This window comes from Suncus etruscus, chromosome 12 (assembly GCF_024139225.1).
Source record: "Suncus etruscus isolate mSunEtr1 chromosome 12, mSunEtr1.pri.cur, whole genome shotgun sequence".
In the NCBI taxonomy this organism is placed as follows: Eukaryota; Metazoa; Chordata; class Mammalia; order Eulipotyphla; family Soricidae; genus Suncus; species Suncus etruscus.
Window position 1 is genome coordinate 23552396 of NC_064859.1, and position 15819 is coordinate 23568214.

Here is a 15819-nt window from a genome sequence, read left to right on the forward strand (position 1 = left end):
ATAGCTCTTGCATTATATCCAGAACCAGGGAAGAAGAGCTGTGATCACTTAGAAGAGCAGCCCAAAGCAGCCAAGACCCCTGGGCTGTGGGGGGTCCCCGATTCAGAGTCCTTAGGGCACTTTCATCCCAGCCCCAAGTGACCCCACCATGTCTAGACAGGATAGTGGGGCAGAATGTGAAGAATGGGAAATCCAGACTTTGTCATGAATTTGTATTTCAGAGGGGCTTCAAGGAATATCACTGGTTAATGAAAAGAGCCAAGCTTTCCTAAAAATTTTAACACACTTTTCCTTTCTTTTTTGGGGAGGGTTGGGCCACAGCCAGCAGTGCTCAGGGGTTAATCCTGGCTCTGAGCTTAGAAATTACTCCAGGCGGGCCCGGAGAGATAGCACAGCGGCGTTTGCCTTGCAAGCAGCCAATCCAGCACCAAAGGTGGTTGGTTCGAATCCCGGTGTCCCATATGGTCCCCCGTGCCTGCCAGGAGCTATTTCTGAGCAGACAGCCAGGAGTATCCCCTGAGCACTGCCGGGTGTGGCCCAAAAACCAAAAAAAAAAAAAAAAAAAAGAAAGAAAGAAAGAAATTACTCCAGGCAGGCTTGGGAACCACATGGAATGCCAAGGATTGAACCTGGGTCTGCTACATACAAGGAAAACGCCCTACCCTCTGTCAACACACTTTTCAAACAAGATACAACCTATAAATTGTCCCATGATCAAAACCAAATTAAGTTTCACAAATTTCTCACTTGGACGAATTATTGTGCCTGTCGCCTACCTTGTGATTATTATTTGGTGGTTTGGAGATCAGATAGGGATCATGGGTCAGAGTTTAGGGCCCTCCTTAAGGCCCCTGCAGTTCTCATACCTCGGGGAAACACTAGATGCTCATCCCTCTACAATGAAGCACTTTAAGGACACTTCCTTTGGGGGAATGGCCACACCCAGGGGTGCTCAGGGCTTACTCTGTACTCAGGACTGTACTCAGGTCTGGCTCTGTACTCAGGAATCACTCCTGGCAGTGCTCAGGGACCACCCTTAGTGCCAGGAATCAATCCTGGGTAAGCTGTGTGTGTGCAAGGCTAGTGCCTTGCCCACTGTACTATCTGGCTCCAGACAGATTTTTTTTTTTTTTTTTTTTTTGCTTTTTTGGGCCCCATCCGGTGACGCTCAGGGGTTACTCCTGGCTATGCACTCAGAAATCGCTCCTGGCTTGGGAGGACCATATGGGACGCCTGGGGATAGAACTGCGGTCCTTCCTAGGTTAGCACATGCAAGGCAAATGTCCTACCACTAGCACCACCGCTCTTGCCTCTCGCACAGCAAGAGGAAACCCTTTCCTCGCCTTATCTTTTTTTTGCAGAACTGGGCTCCAGACTCCCAGCCATTGTTCCTCTTCTGAAATCCAGATTCATCCTCTTCCCTCCCCCTTCCTAAACACCTCCCTCCCGTGGGAACTGGGACCGTCTTGGTTGAAGTGGGGTTTTAGGAAGACTGCTGATAAGGGAAGGGGACCCACTGTTACTCCAGAGAACGCCCCCAAAAGCAGCACATGGAGGTAGGTGTTCAAGTTCTTTAAATAAGGAAAAGCACGCCTGCCATCGGTCAGGATCCGTGTTGGCGCCTGGCCTATCTACATCTGTGCTTTTTCCTCCAGAGTGAGAAGAAGTGGGTTCAATGAAGCCGCATTGCCTACAGACGACAGATGAATAAATGCATGCATGCATGCATGAATGAATGAATGAATGAATGAATGAATGAAACAGGCGCAACTTTCCAAGCAGCCTCGGAGCGCAACTTAGTGGCCATCCGGATTCTTCTTCAGCACCCACATTTCTAGACCACCCGATCTTACTTTCCCATAAAGGGGTTTGGGGTTTGTTTCTGGGTTTGCTTTGGATTTGGCTGTTTGCATTTTGGCTCTGGCCTGGGTCTGTCTGCTCATCACCACGACGCCTCCTTTCTGCAACTTTCCGCTTTCCCGACCTGGGGGGCACCAGGCTCGAGCTCCCCGCCTTTCTCCGAGGACGAAGTACTGAAATTCGGGTCCCGTTGCCCCGCGCGCCCCGGCGCCCCGGGTTCGGATTCTCACCTCGGAAGGTCAGGCTAGCCACCGGGTCGCTGCGCCGGTCCTTCTTCGCGCCCGGGAGGTCGCTGGCCCTCGCCAGCAGGCAGCACAGCATGGTCCGGCCGCCCGGGGTTGGGGGGACGCAGGCCGGGCCCCAGGAGCAAGAGCTGGCTCCGAGGGACCAGAAGGACAGCTGCGCCCGCGGAGAAGTCGCCCAGCCCGGAGAAGCAAGCCCGCACCGAAGACACCGGACACCGTCGGGGCGGACCCTCCCTTCGCCTCTGCCCCGACCCGCCCTGCCCGCTGTCGGGGCGGGGCAAGGGTCAGATGGGCGCCTTGGGGGCGCTGGTCCCCTCTCCGGCCCTGCTGGGAACCCGTGCGCGACGGATAGCGGAGCGCACTGGAGCGCCCCGGAGACGTGAGCGCATCGCGCGCTACCCGGCCCAAGGCCCCCTCCTCGCCCCCATCCCGTAGTCTAGCTGGAGGAAAGGGAAACTGAGGCCCAGCTCAGTGGCTCTTCGGGAACGGAGGGGTGTGCGCCAAATGTGCGGCGAGTGCTGCGCCCCGGGAAACTCCCACCCTCACCTCTACTTTTCCCATGTGGTGCGGGATCTGGCAGCCCTGTGGGGTGACCCGATAGCCTGGCAACCCCTTCTTGGCCGTTTCCATGGCAGAGTCTGTCCAAACTGAGATGCAGAATCTGTCCAGAATGGGTTTTCCAGCTGTCTTTGGGGTCCCAGCAATGTCGCCAACTCCACCACCACCAATCTCGATGCCCTGTGACCTACCCGTGGGGGACATTTCTGCGAGCCCCTCTGGTTTCTTTCCAGATGATGAATTATTCATCTGCAGGCTCGAGCTCCACACATCCCACCACCCAACACCAACCTCATCCTGTCTCCCAATTCCTTCCTCACTGGGCTCCGGATGCAGGTGATAGTGAAACCATTATCTTGTCATCTTGTCATTCTACCGCAAGAAATCTCCTCTTACCACCTTCTTCAAGCCCATATCCCTTGAAAACGGATCTCACTTGCCTGTGTCTGTTTGCTTAGTTCTGTTCTGGAGAAGCCTGTGTTCTTTCTCCAACATATACTCACAAGCTTCTCTTCCCTCACATCTTTCTAAATATGTTTCAATAAAAATTATCTTGCTTTGCAAAAGGAAGGAAGGAAGGAAGGAAGGAAGGAAGGAAGGAAGGAAGGAAGGAAGGAAGGAAGGAAGGAAGGAAGGAAGGAAGGAAGGAAGGAAGGAAGGAAGGAAGGAAGGAGGAAGGGAGGAGGAGGAGAGAGAGAGAGAGAGAGAGAGAAAGAAGAAAGAAAGAAAGAAAGAAAGAAAGAAAAGAAAGAAGAAAGAGAAAGAAAGAAAGAAAGAAGAAGAAAGAAAGAAAGAAAGAAAGAAAGAAAGAAAGAAAGAAAGAAAGAAAGAAAGAAAGAAAGAAAGAAAGAAAGAAAGAAAGAGGCCGGACAGATAGCACAATGGCGTCTGCCTTGCAAGCAGCTGACCCAGGACCTAAGAAACAGCTGACCCAGGACCTAAGGTGTTTGGTTCGAATCCTAGCGTCCCATGTGCCCCCCCACACCGTGCCTGCCAGGAGCTATTTCTGAGCAGATAGCCAGGAGTAACCCATGAGCACCGCTGGGTGTGGCCCAAAAACAAAAACAAAACAAAACAAAAAAAGCAAGAGGGACCGAAGAGTTGGGGCGAGCGATAAGGCGTCTGCCTTGCACTCACCGACCAAGGTTCGATCCCCGGGCGTCCCATATGGTCCCCAAGCCAGAGCGATATCTGAGCACATAGCCAGCGGGTAATCTCTGAGCATCACCGGGTGTGACCCAAAAAAACCACACACACACACACACACACACACACACGCACACACACATACACACACACACGCACACACACGCACATACACACACACACACACACACACACACACACACACACACACACACACAAGAAAGAAAGAAATGGGGCCGGAGAGATAGCATGGAGGTAAGACATTTATTTGCCTTGCATGCAGAAGGACGGTGGTTTGAATCCTGGCATCCCATATGATCCCCGGAGCCTGCCAGGAGCGATTTCTGAGCATAGAGCAAGTAAGTGTTTTAACCCCTCCAGCCTACTCTTGGTCTTTTTCTCTGGGGGTTACTCCCAGTTATACTCTGTGGCGGTGTTCACCCAGCTATACAGGTGCTTAGGCATTAGCAGACTGGGGGCAACCAGGGCCTGCAGAGAGCTCAGGATCCATGCATGTTGGGTGCGGAATCTTGGACCTCACTCCAGTCTTCTGAACCATCTCCCTAACCCCCAATGACACACTTTGCTGTAATCAGAGGATTCCAAATGGCAAGGCCTCTATTATGGCACTCGGGCATGAGGGGAGGTGCCAGGAGAGCAGACCTGCAATATCGCCAGCCTGGTACTTACAAGGCATTGGCAGCCCAGGGCCCAGATCAGCTTATTTATGTAGCTAAACCACAATCCTGGAGAAATTCAACTCCACTAACTTCACCCTTGTGCCCTACCCCCTAAGCATTTCAGAGAATGGACAGCTCACTTGCCTCTCACTCGCCCTCTCCCTCACACATGGCCTGAGACCATAACCCCTAGCTCAACAGGACCCTTATCTGGCCAAGCAGATTTCCACAATGTCTTCTTCAGTCTTCCTCTCCCCTTTTTCCTGCTTTTCTCCTCCCAGCTTTACAGCACCCATGGCCTTCCTAACCCTCTACTTACTTACAATGTACTGAGCATAGAATCTTGTCTGGCTCCAGCCTCCTGACATCCAGTCGCCTCTGTGCCCAGGTCCTTCCTTTTCTCTCAGTGTGACTGACAGACCTGAGTTATCCCCTGAAGGGACAATATTCCCTGATGGGACAAGTCCTCCCCTGCTCCATGAGAACACAGGACATGCAGGCCTACTTGCCACCCTGCTCAAGGTGACACTGAGGACAATGGAGCCAGGCTGGGTTCCAACTGAGTGGACCTGAGCACTTTATCTAGAGCCCCACGTTGTCTCTGGATCAGGTCTTAGGATCATGCCTGTGCCTCATATCCAATGGGGCTTACTCCCAAGAAGACTTGTTTTAGGAATGAAGCTCACCTTGAAATTTCTTCATTTGAACCTGAGCTAAGGGGCTTCCCTTGTACCCTGCTGACCCAAGCTCAATCCCTGGCATCAGCATTAGATCCTCTTGCCCAATTCTCTTCCCAGCATGACTACACTGTTAAAATCTCTTTGAGGCAGGATTTCACCTCCTTGCTACCTACATCATCTTTGCCCATGACTTTGGTACCATTGATGTGCCCCATCACCCTCACCTGCCTGAGCTACTTAGGGACCTGCTGCTGGTCCCATCATCATCATTGGGTCATTTCTGTTCCACAACCCACATTGGTGCCAGAGAATGTAGTTCAAGTAGTAGAACATATGTCTAGTATATGTGAGCCCTATATTCAATTCCTGGCACCCCAGGTGTCTCCTTTTGTCACTCAGCACTGCCACAAATATATTTTTACACATATACATGTAAATGCATGTATATATGACCAGGGTGTCTCCATTATTAAGAACCCTGTAAAAATTCTTGTGCTCTTGGGATAAAGCCCAGATCCCTCCCATGGAGATAGAGGTTCAGCCCCTCACTCCTTAAGCTCCAACTCCAGCAGTTTCTCAGTATTTAGGAATGTTTTTACTTTTTTATTTATTTAACTTTTGGGGCCTCATCTAATAATGCTCAGGACTTATACTCAGGAATTACTCCTGGCAGTGTTCAGAGCCTCATATGGGATTCTGAGGATCAAATCTGGTTTGGCCTTGTGCAAGGCAAATACCTGCTGTACTACTCCTCCAATCCTCTTCTCAATTTCTAGAACAGGGGTCTTCAAACTACGGCCCGAGGGCCACATGCGGCCCGCAGAGAAGTCTGATCCGGCCGCCAGCAGTGAGCGCTGTTTGGTTGCCAAGATACTTGCCAGCATATACACTCATTGTATATCCAAATATCAGGAACCATGCACTCAAAATGGTAACCATCTTTGGTAGCACTTATGCCTTTGAACAAACTTTTTCAAGAATGAAACATCTGAAATCTCCAACCAGATCAAGATTAACTGATGCCCACTTGCATCACTTGTTACGGCTGGCAGTGACAAATATGGAACCAGACATTGACCATCTCTTTAGCCAAAAGCAGGCCCACAGTTCCCATTGAAATACTGGTGCGTGATCTGTTTATTTATAAATGGTTTTATTTTATTTATATAAGATATGTGCAGTGTGAATAGAATTAGTAGCTCATATAGTCCGGCCCTCCAGCTCTCTAAGGGACAGTAATCCGGCCCCCACTTTAAAAAGTTTGAAGACCCCTGTTCTAGAACATACTGATTCCCTCTCAGCTTTGAACTCTGCCTGTAGTTGTCTCTCCGTCTCTCTTCCCCATTATCCTGCAGGACCAGGTAAGTCCTCTGGTCTATGCTGCCTCCCTCTGGTAAACACCAGCATGCATTTCCTTCCCGTGTCCTCCAGTGTCAGGAATAACTATGCATCTACTTGTTTGCTAGCTAGACTGAGCAGAGAATCAATGAGAGGAGAAACCAAGTCTGCCTCAGCCAGCCAGGTGTTCACAGTGGCAACCAGTGCTGGCATGGGAATGGTGTATTGGGCATGGCAAGGGGCTCCCCCAAGAATCCCTCATTCCAAGAGTCTCAGAGGACAGTACTGCCCCTGGGGGAGGTGTGTGGGGGGGGAGGGGAAGTTTCCATATAGCATGACTAGCTCCCATTCCGTGAGAAGGTAAAGTCTGAAGCTCTCAAAGAGGACAATACTGCCCCCTAGGGATCATTTTTGGTTTTGTTGGGGTTTTTTTTTTTTAATGATTCTGGACTTCATTCTTTTCAAGACCACCACACCCTGCCCTCTCTACTCCTGCTCTGATGGATCTGAAGCAACACAGAATGTCAGGAAGGGACGTAGCCCAGTAAAGGACACTTCCTGAGGCCTCTTTTCCACCCCAGTGCCTGACCTCCCAGCCTCACTGCCCATTCACAGCGCACCACCTCCTAATCCAAGAGCCCATTCAGACCGTGTCCTGGGACTGGACATGAGGGGTTGACTCAGAAAAGCAGCTGTCATGGACAATGTGCTCCGACCTCAACTTTTCTCCCACCCCAATAGTTGAACTGACTCACTTACCCTGCTGATTAGGCAAGGGAAAGAAACACCTGTTTCAAAGTTGAATTTGCAAGCAGGCCCAGTTTTCCTTTCAGTCAACAGAGGCAATCAAGTATTAGGGTAAATAGAGGTGAGGAGCTACTCCTAATTAAAGGCCACTGTAGTCCTAACAGCACTGACTGGTCATCCCCAAGAAAGAGGCATCACTGATACACAAACTGGTCACTGGCCAACATTATGTTGAATGACAAAAAACTGGACCTTCGGAACTGGAGAGATAGCATGGAGGTAGGATGTTTGCCTTGCATGCAGAAGGATGGTGGTTCAAATCCCGGTATCCCATGTGGTCCCCTGAGCCTGCCAGGAGTGATTTCTGAGGGTAGAGTCAGAAATAACCCGAGTGCTGCTGGGTGTGACAAAACAAAACAAAACAAAAACCTGGACCTTCATTAGCTTTGAGGAGATTTCCCTTACAACTCTGAGTTTATCAAAACTCTGGAAAAATTATAGAAGCTGGAAACAGGGCCCCTAACAGGACACCACACTTGCCACCAGTATGCATGTACTTTCCCATCAGGTTCTCAGACACAGGCGTTAATGGCCTCTCCTTCTCCACCTTGAACTTGGGGTGCTCCTCCCCACTGTCTGGGAAGCCCTGTACAGAACAAGGCTCTTCATACTGTAGGGTTGGGCCAGCAGGACTCCAGCTTTGCCTCCCTAATGGCTGCACTCTGTTTTTTCCCAAGACCTGCCCTAGTGGGAGAAGAAATGATAAAAGTGCCCATGTGCTCAGTGGCCAATCTCAAGAGGAGCCCCCTGGCAGTGATGGGTTCACAGACTCCTTCAAGGTTCTGCTAGAAGACAATAGGCCCTTGTTCTTTATTTTAAAGGGGTTTGGGTAGCACCTGATGGTACTCAGGGGTTACTCCTGGTTCTGTACTCAGGAATCAATCCTGGCAGACTCAGGGGATCATATGGGATCGAACCGGGTTGGTCCCAGGTGGACCATGTGCAAGGCAAATGTCCTACCATTGTACTATCACTCCAGTCTCAGGCCCTTGTTCTATGTTCATATGAGAACAGACAGCCCCTGGATGTGCCCATCAGATCAACCAGAAAAGATGTATACACAGAGGGAATAAACACATAGAACGATTCTAACTATGATCCTGTGATGGCTCAGAAGAACTGAAATCACCAGGTAGAGCTGCCCAGACACCCTTTTCTAGCTGTGTGATTGGTATAAAATCTCCTGCTTCTGAGAAAGCTAGAGAATGAGGCTTCAGAAAGGAGAGAATGGAACCCACTAGAGACAATGTCTGAAAACCAGTGAATATGAGGCAGAGGCAAGAGCTCTTCTGGGCAACGTTTCAATGTTAATAACCCTCCTGTAAAGAGACTCACATGTAGGAAGTAGAAAAAGAGTGAGTCTAACCTGGGGAGAGAGACTGGGAGGTTTCGGGGAAGTCAACGATATATTTGTTCCAAAGAAGATGTAGTTCTCATGAGAGCCTTCTTGCATACTCAGGAGGACCAGCCAGAGGACCCAAGACAGTGCCTCTGGACACAGGGGGATGGGTGGCCTCACCTGACTTCACTGTACCCATTCTGCTGAGACAGTTACTGGACCAACAGAGCTGATGCTAAGACAAACCAGATATGCTAGGGACTCTGGATGTGTGTGGTGTCCCCTTGATATGTGTATATTACAGGTTAACTAATAATCATGACAACAAATATGGTAGAATTACATGTAATATATATCTTATAGCCAGAATGGAATAGTGCCATGTACTATTCCAAGTGCATTATGTGGTTTAATATATAAACTTTTCAGAACAGCCCTTCCAAAGCAAGTGCTATGATTATTATCAACACATTATAGATGAGGAAACTGAAAAAGAGCTACTTAAAAATTTTTCTTTGTAAGTTGTGTATGTATATGTGTGTGTGTGTGCTTGTGCGTGCGGGGAGGGGGGGACATTTGCCTTGAATGCAGCAGATCCAAGTTGAATCCCCAGCATCACATATGGTCTGCCAAGTCTACCAGGACTGATTCCTAAGCACAGAGCCAGGAGTAAGCCCTGAGCATCACCAGTTCTCTCTCTTTTTTCTCTTTCTCTCTTTTTTCTCTCTTCCTCTCTTCCTCTCTTCCTCTCTCTTCCTCTCTTCCTCTCTTCCTCTCTCTCTCTCTCTCTCTCTCTCTCTCTCTCTCTCTCTCTCTCTCTCTCTCTCTCTCTCTCACACACACACACACACACAAAGACACTTTCCCAAAGACACAGCTGGAAGAGCAAGGCTGGCATTCCAAATTTGAGAACTCAGGCAGCTCATGCAGTGAGGTCCAAAGTCATACTCTCCCCTCCCATCCTTCTTCCTTCCCCTTTAATTGTTCTTGTCCCTCTGGAATATGGCCCTGGGCACCAGCTGTCTGTGCTCCAACCAACTTCACCCTAGCCTTGTAATTGAGGCCCATGCTACAGCGCCCCCTTGATCTTCGACTCAGCTTCTCAGCTCCTGAGATAATATAGCTTCCGGGGGGGGGGGGGGCAAGCAGACAGACAGACACAGACAGACAGACAGCACCAGAGTCTGGTGTAAGGTGAAAGGGGATGATGGCTCAGATAGGGATAATATGAGCCCCCTGGTAGGCATAAAGGGTCAACCATTTAGACAGACTGTGCTCTGGAGTTGTCATATCAGTCCCATGATTTGTGATGCTATTTCCTCATCTGTGAAATGTGCTGCTAATTCACAGCTCCCATGGATGAGTGCAATAGAGGAGAGTTTCAATTGGCTATATCTCAATGCCATCTACCAATTCCAAACTGGGTACTGCTCGTCTATCTATTATTAAATAAGTATGTTTTAGAGGTCCTTCTTTTAGCAGGACATCACATCAGTTAAAATCCACTTTCACATGCTTTACAAACAAGCATCTGCCAGAGAGATATTCAGGGCTAAGGTGCTTGCCGATGCACTACTAATCCAATCCCCATTCAATTTCTGGCAATCACCTAACCCTGAGCATTTTCTGGAGCCAATACAGAGTCCAGAAGTACCCTCTCCAAGCACTGCTAGGTAGGGTCCAAAGACCCCAAAAACGATTTAAATCAAAAAGAAATAAAATTTGGGGCTGGAGAGATAGCATGGACGGTAAGATGGTGTTTGCCTTTTTCATGCAGGAGGTCATCAGTTCGAATCCCGGCGCCCCATATGGTCCCCCGAGCCTTCCAGGGACTATTTCTGAGCACAGAGATGAGCAGGAGTAACCCCTGAGCACCACTGCCACCTGTGGACCCTAAAAACAAATAAATAAAATAAATAAAATATATAATAAATAAATAAATTAAAAGTTGGGGCCAGAGAGATAGCAAAGGTAAGGTGCTTGCCTTCCATGTACCCAGTCCCTGATTTGATCTCCAAACAGTGCATATGGTCCCCCACTGGCAGGAGTGATCCCTGAGTGCAAGTGCCTAGGAGTAAGACCCTGAGTATAGCAAGGTTTGGTCCCCCAAATCAAATAAGAAACAGCAAGTAAAAATTTTATGTACCTGTTACTCTAATTTCTCTTTTCTTGTATTACAGTTCTCAGCTAGAATTTCATTGGGGGAGAAAAGTTTGATCCGGGGCCGGAGAGTGATGGCACAAGCAGTAAGGCGTCTCGCCTTGCCCCGCGCAAGCATAGGATGGACCGAGGGTTCGATCCCCAGGTGTCATTTGGTCCCCCAAGCCAGGAGCGATTTCTTTAGTGCATAGCAGGAGTAACCCCTGAGCGTCATGGGTGTGACCAAAAAGAATTGATCTTCAAGCAGTGCTCAGTGGTCCGGAGGCCCAGAGGCCTCAGTGGCCCCTATATTTGACTCCGTGTGCTCAGGTGTTGGAAATGTGCTTCGACCCTTTAAGTCACTCACCCTCTTGGAGCTTAAATGCACATTCTTTACACATCAGTGTCTTCAGTCCTTGGATCATTCCTCTCTCCCTGAGTGATCATGAGCTGCCCTCCCCAGTTCTGACTGGTGCTAGCTCAGGCCCTGGTGCCCGGGGTGTGGGCAGCACATGGAATGCTTCCCAAAGCATTTCTTACTCACGAGCTGAGAAACAACCAAGGGCATTGATGCGGGGAGGAGGGCACTTTGGCCACTGTGTCATCTGGACAGGACCCTTCCACTTTTCTGGAGAGGGGCTTCAAGATCCCTCTCCTCACAAAGGTGCTGTAGGATCAGGAAATGGATTTCTACACTGAAGAGCTGTGAGAGGTTCTTATCAGTTATTAGTTATAGGTAGCCAGAGGCAAGACTTTGTAAGACCCCAATATAAAGGGCATGGGAAGGCCAGATCCCAGCCAGCTAGCCAGGGAACTCCTCCGGAAGAGGCTGTGCACGCAGCAGCGTGTCTCAGAGAGCTGAGTTCGTGTAATCATTCACTAGCCTGGCTCTGGCCATGAGACAGAGGCAGAACAGGCCTGCAGGCGCACAGAGGCCAAATTTGGACATGGGCTAAGTCAGAGGCCCTGATGCAGGAGGGACTGCATTCCCTCACCGATGCCTGGAGCAGAGGGGTCACAGCCTGCCCTGAGTGCAGCCTGAGAACACTGGGAAAGAGGTCACAAAGACCATTGGCAGATGGACAGAGGGACTGGCTCGGGGATATAGCTGCAGGATGGGGGGCAGGGCTGCTCACACACACACACACACACACACACACACACACATACACACACACACACACACACACTTACACAGCTCTTGGGACAGAAATAGCAGCTACAGAAGAGGAGGCCCCCTGGCTGTACTTCCTGTGGGTATTCACTTGCTTCTTTCCTGCCTCCTACTGAAGTTAGAATTGGGGGCTGGCAAGTGGGGGGACCAGGATGTCTGAGATAGAAAAGAATACAGCGAGGAAAGGGAGGGAGGAATCTGATCAGTCGCAGAGGAGAGCGAGTCCCTGGGGCACAGAGGCAGAACCAGCAGGGTGGGCCTGTCAGAGGCCACTGCGATTGGCTGTGTGGATAGGGGACTTGCTTGAGTGCCCTTTTCACCACTCCTTAAACACAGTGGGGGGGGCCACGAACATTTCTTGGCATGCCTGTGTCTGGGCCCAGAAAGTTGTGGCAGCTTATAACAGACAAAGCCACTGTCTGAGTCTTTCTTGCCCAGGGCTCAGATATGCTTGGAAGCAGATAGAGTTGAAATTACATTAGTGCCCGCAGAGCTGGGATGGTGCCAAGGCCCAGGAAAGCAGGGACACCACTCTAGCTTTCATTCTTGGCCGATTCCGAGTCCATTAAAGCTCAGAGTGGCAGGGAGAACACAATCAGGAAGGAGGCCTATCCACCCCCAGCTCCCACGCGAGTAGGGGCCAGCATCGAGGCCAGGCCAGAGACTGGTGGCGCCTTGGGCAGCTTATAAATAGGCCCTGGGGAAACCCAACCTCGGTCCAGAGGAGCCGAACCCCGCTGCCCAAAAAGCACATTCGGACCCAGGACCCCAAGAACCTTACTTGAAAGATCCAGAGCAGAGAAGTAAGACCAAGTAAGCAGAGGCCACTGGAAGAAGGCTATGAGCGGTGCCTCAGTTTCCCTCTGAGTGCCCGGGGTTCCCGCAGAAACCAACGGGCCAGGAAGACCGTCAGTGTCGTGTCCCGGCGGTGCCCCAGGGAGGAGCAGAGTGGAACCGCGGGGTACCCCCAAGACCCCCCGACGGGCCGGGCGGGCGGGCACCTCGTACCTGCAAACACGGCGGAGCAGTAGGCATCGCTGATGTCTGAGTCGGGCGTGTGCACGTTCTCGGCGTGGAGGATGAAGACCCTAAGCATGGCTGAGCCGGGCCGGGCCGGGTCGGGAGGGAGCCCGGGGAAGGGCGTGGAGGGCGGAGGAGCAGCTCCGGGCGAGCCCAGCAGAACCGAGCCGAGACTCTAGGGAGGGACCGAGCCAGCCCGAGCCACTCCGGGCGCTGGAGCCGCTCACCCTGCTCGCTGCGGCGCGCCCGGGGACCCGGGGCTTCTGCTCATCGTCCGCTCTCCGCAGCTCCGCAGCTCGGCCGGGCGGTGTCCCCAGCGCCCGGGCCGCGGACTCTCCCAATGACACGGCGCTTTGCACCTGGAGGGGGGCGGGGGGCAGGACTGGGCGGTGGCTGCCCCCCGCGCTGCACCCGCATCTTGCTGGCCGCATCGGCCCCGGGTAGTGGAGAAATGCGGGCGGGCACAGCCCGGAGCATTGCCGACAAGACTCGAGTTGAAAGCTTTTTGCTACTTCATGTTTCCTGCTAGCACCCTTCAAAACTTGAATTCCTGCATACTTAGTTTTGTTGTATTTTTTCCCCCACCTGATTGTAAAAGCAGCCACGACTCTGTGCGGTGTTCAACTCCAAAAAGCACAAAAGTGGGCCGAGTTTGCAAAGTGTGAGGCCCTAGGTGATATGGGAAAAAGAAGAGAGAGATAAAGGGTGCTAGGAGAGCTGAAGTGCCCAGATAGCTCAACAGGCTGCAGGGCTTGTTTTGCTTGCAGGAAATTTGATTTCTTCAATCCTGAGCAACAGTAGGTGTGGAAGAAAAACAAGAGGACTGGAGAGATAGGACAGTAGGTAAAGTGCTTGCTTTGCAACCTGTCAACTCAGGATAGATCCCTGGCACCACCTTCTGGTCCCCAGAACACAGCTGGATCCAACCCTCAAACCAGAAAAATTTTAAGTTGTTTTTGTTTTTGGGGTTTTTTTTTTTTTTTTTCAAAAATAGAGAAATCTGGGGCTGGAGAGATTACACAGCGGTAGGGCGTTTGCCTTAGATGCAGAAGGATGGTGGTTCAAATCCCGGCACCCCATATGGTCCCCCAAGCGTGCCAGGAGCGATTTCTGAGCGCAGAGCCAGGAGGAACCCCTGAGCGTTGTCGGGTGTAACCCCAAAAAACAAAAAGAGAAATCTGTTTGAAGTAAGTAGTATTGCTGATTGTATCCTTCCCAGTGTGGTTTTCTGCTGCTGGCATGCTTTTTCATGGGACCTTTTCTGTTATTCCATTTATGTTTTCATAGGGGACAGAGGAATGGGATAGAAATTTAGGGGTTTGACTTGCATTCAGACCTGCAATTCTGAGTACCACAAGGTCCCTCAAGTGCTGCTGAGTGCATCACTAGGGTAATGAGGTACCCCCTCCCCAAGCTATCCTCTCCCTCCTCCAGCCGCACACCATAAGGTATGAGTAGCAACCTGTGTCTTTTGCATTGTCATCAGGAATCACCAGGGCCTCCTGAACATCACTTGAGACATCCCAACCCCCCCCCAAAAATATTTTCTTGTTATATCACTTTATATCATATCTACACTTGTAGCTCTTCCTTCTCACTACTACACAAATGAGAATGAGTTTTATAAAAGTCACAACATAAACATGCCTTTAGTTCCCCTTTGCTAGTTTCTCAGAGTGGAGTGCTGGCCTGGGAGTTAGCAGGTGGCAGAACGTCTTTTTTTAGGCCCAGGCCCTATTTCTAAATTGCTTTCCGGGAGACACATAGACTCACTCCCGGCAGAGGAGTGACTCACCTTCTAAAGAGGACCCTTGACTAGGTCCACAGCTGTCATCCAAACCACCACGCCCATGGCTCTGGCACCCCTGCAGCGGGCTTGGGAGAGAGTAAGGCTTCCCCGAAGCTCTGACACTGAAGAGCAGGAGACTTAGCTGGCCCTGCGGTCACTCATGGTGCTCTGCGCAATCCTGCATTCCCAGCTGCAACCTGCAACAACTTCCTTCCTTGTTTTTCACCCCAGTACAGAAGCCATGGGGGTGGAGGAGGGAGGCAAGCTCTCATTCAGCAGGTAGCTGTCACCTCCCAAAGCCTGCAAGTTATTGGGAACACACAAGACTGACCAGAAGAAACATGGTCTTTGTGAGGAATTAGAATTGTACCACCTCTTCTGGTCCCCACATTCACTGTTGGAGGTTGGACCTTTAAAGGTTGTTAAAATGGATTTGATTCCCACCACCAATTTCCCAGATTTCCCTCCTCCCCCCCCCCCACACCTGTACTCCAGACAGGCTTTCTACTTCCCTCATTCATTCACATTGTTATGATAGTTTTCAGTGTAGTCATCTCTCCAACTGCACTCATCACTCTATGTGATGAGCTTCATGTCATGAGCTGCACCTACCAGCCCTCATCTCTCTTGTCTCTGAGATACTGTTAAAAATGTCTTTCATTTTTCTTAAAACCCATAGATGAGTGAAACCATTCTGCTTCTTTCTCTCTCCTTCTGACTTACTTCACTCAGCATAATAGATTCCATGTACATCCATGTATAGGAAAATTTCATGACTTCATCTCTCCTGACGGCTGCATAGTATTCCATTGTGTATATGTACCACAGTTTCTTTAGCCATTCGTCTGTTGAAGGGCATCTTGGTTGTTTCCAGAGTCTGGCTATTGTAAATAGCGCTGCAATGAATATAGGAGTAAGGAAAGGATTTTTGTATTGTATTTTTGTGTTCCTCAGGTATATTCCTAGGAGTGGTATAGCTGGATTGTATGGGAGCTCAATTTCCAGTTTGTGAAGGAATCTCCATATGGCTTTCCATAAAGGTTG

General features: G+C 50.3%; 1 protein-coding gene across 3 annotated transcripts in view; it reads right to left on the reverse strand.

Moving 5' to 3' along the window:
- DYSF (dysferlin) overlaps window positions 1–13062 on the reverse strand; it is a 226636-nt gene extending 213574 nt beyond the window's left edge. For all 3 annotated transcript variants that reach the window (XM_049785137.1, XM_049785135.1, XM_049785136.1), the window contains exon 1: window positions 12975–13062. In XM_049785137.1, the coding sequence (XP_049641094.1) occupies window positions 12975–13062 (88 nt within the window). The remainder of the gene's footprint in view (window positions 1–12974) is intronic.
- Window positions 13063–15819: the final 2757 nt, after the last annotated feature.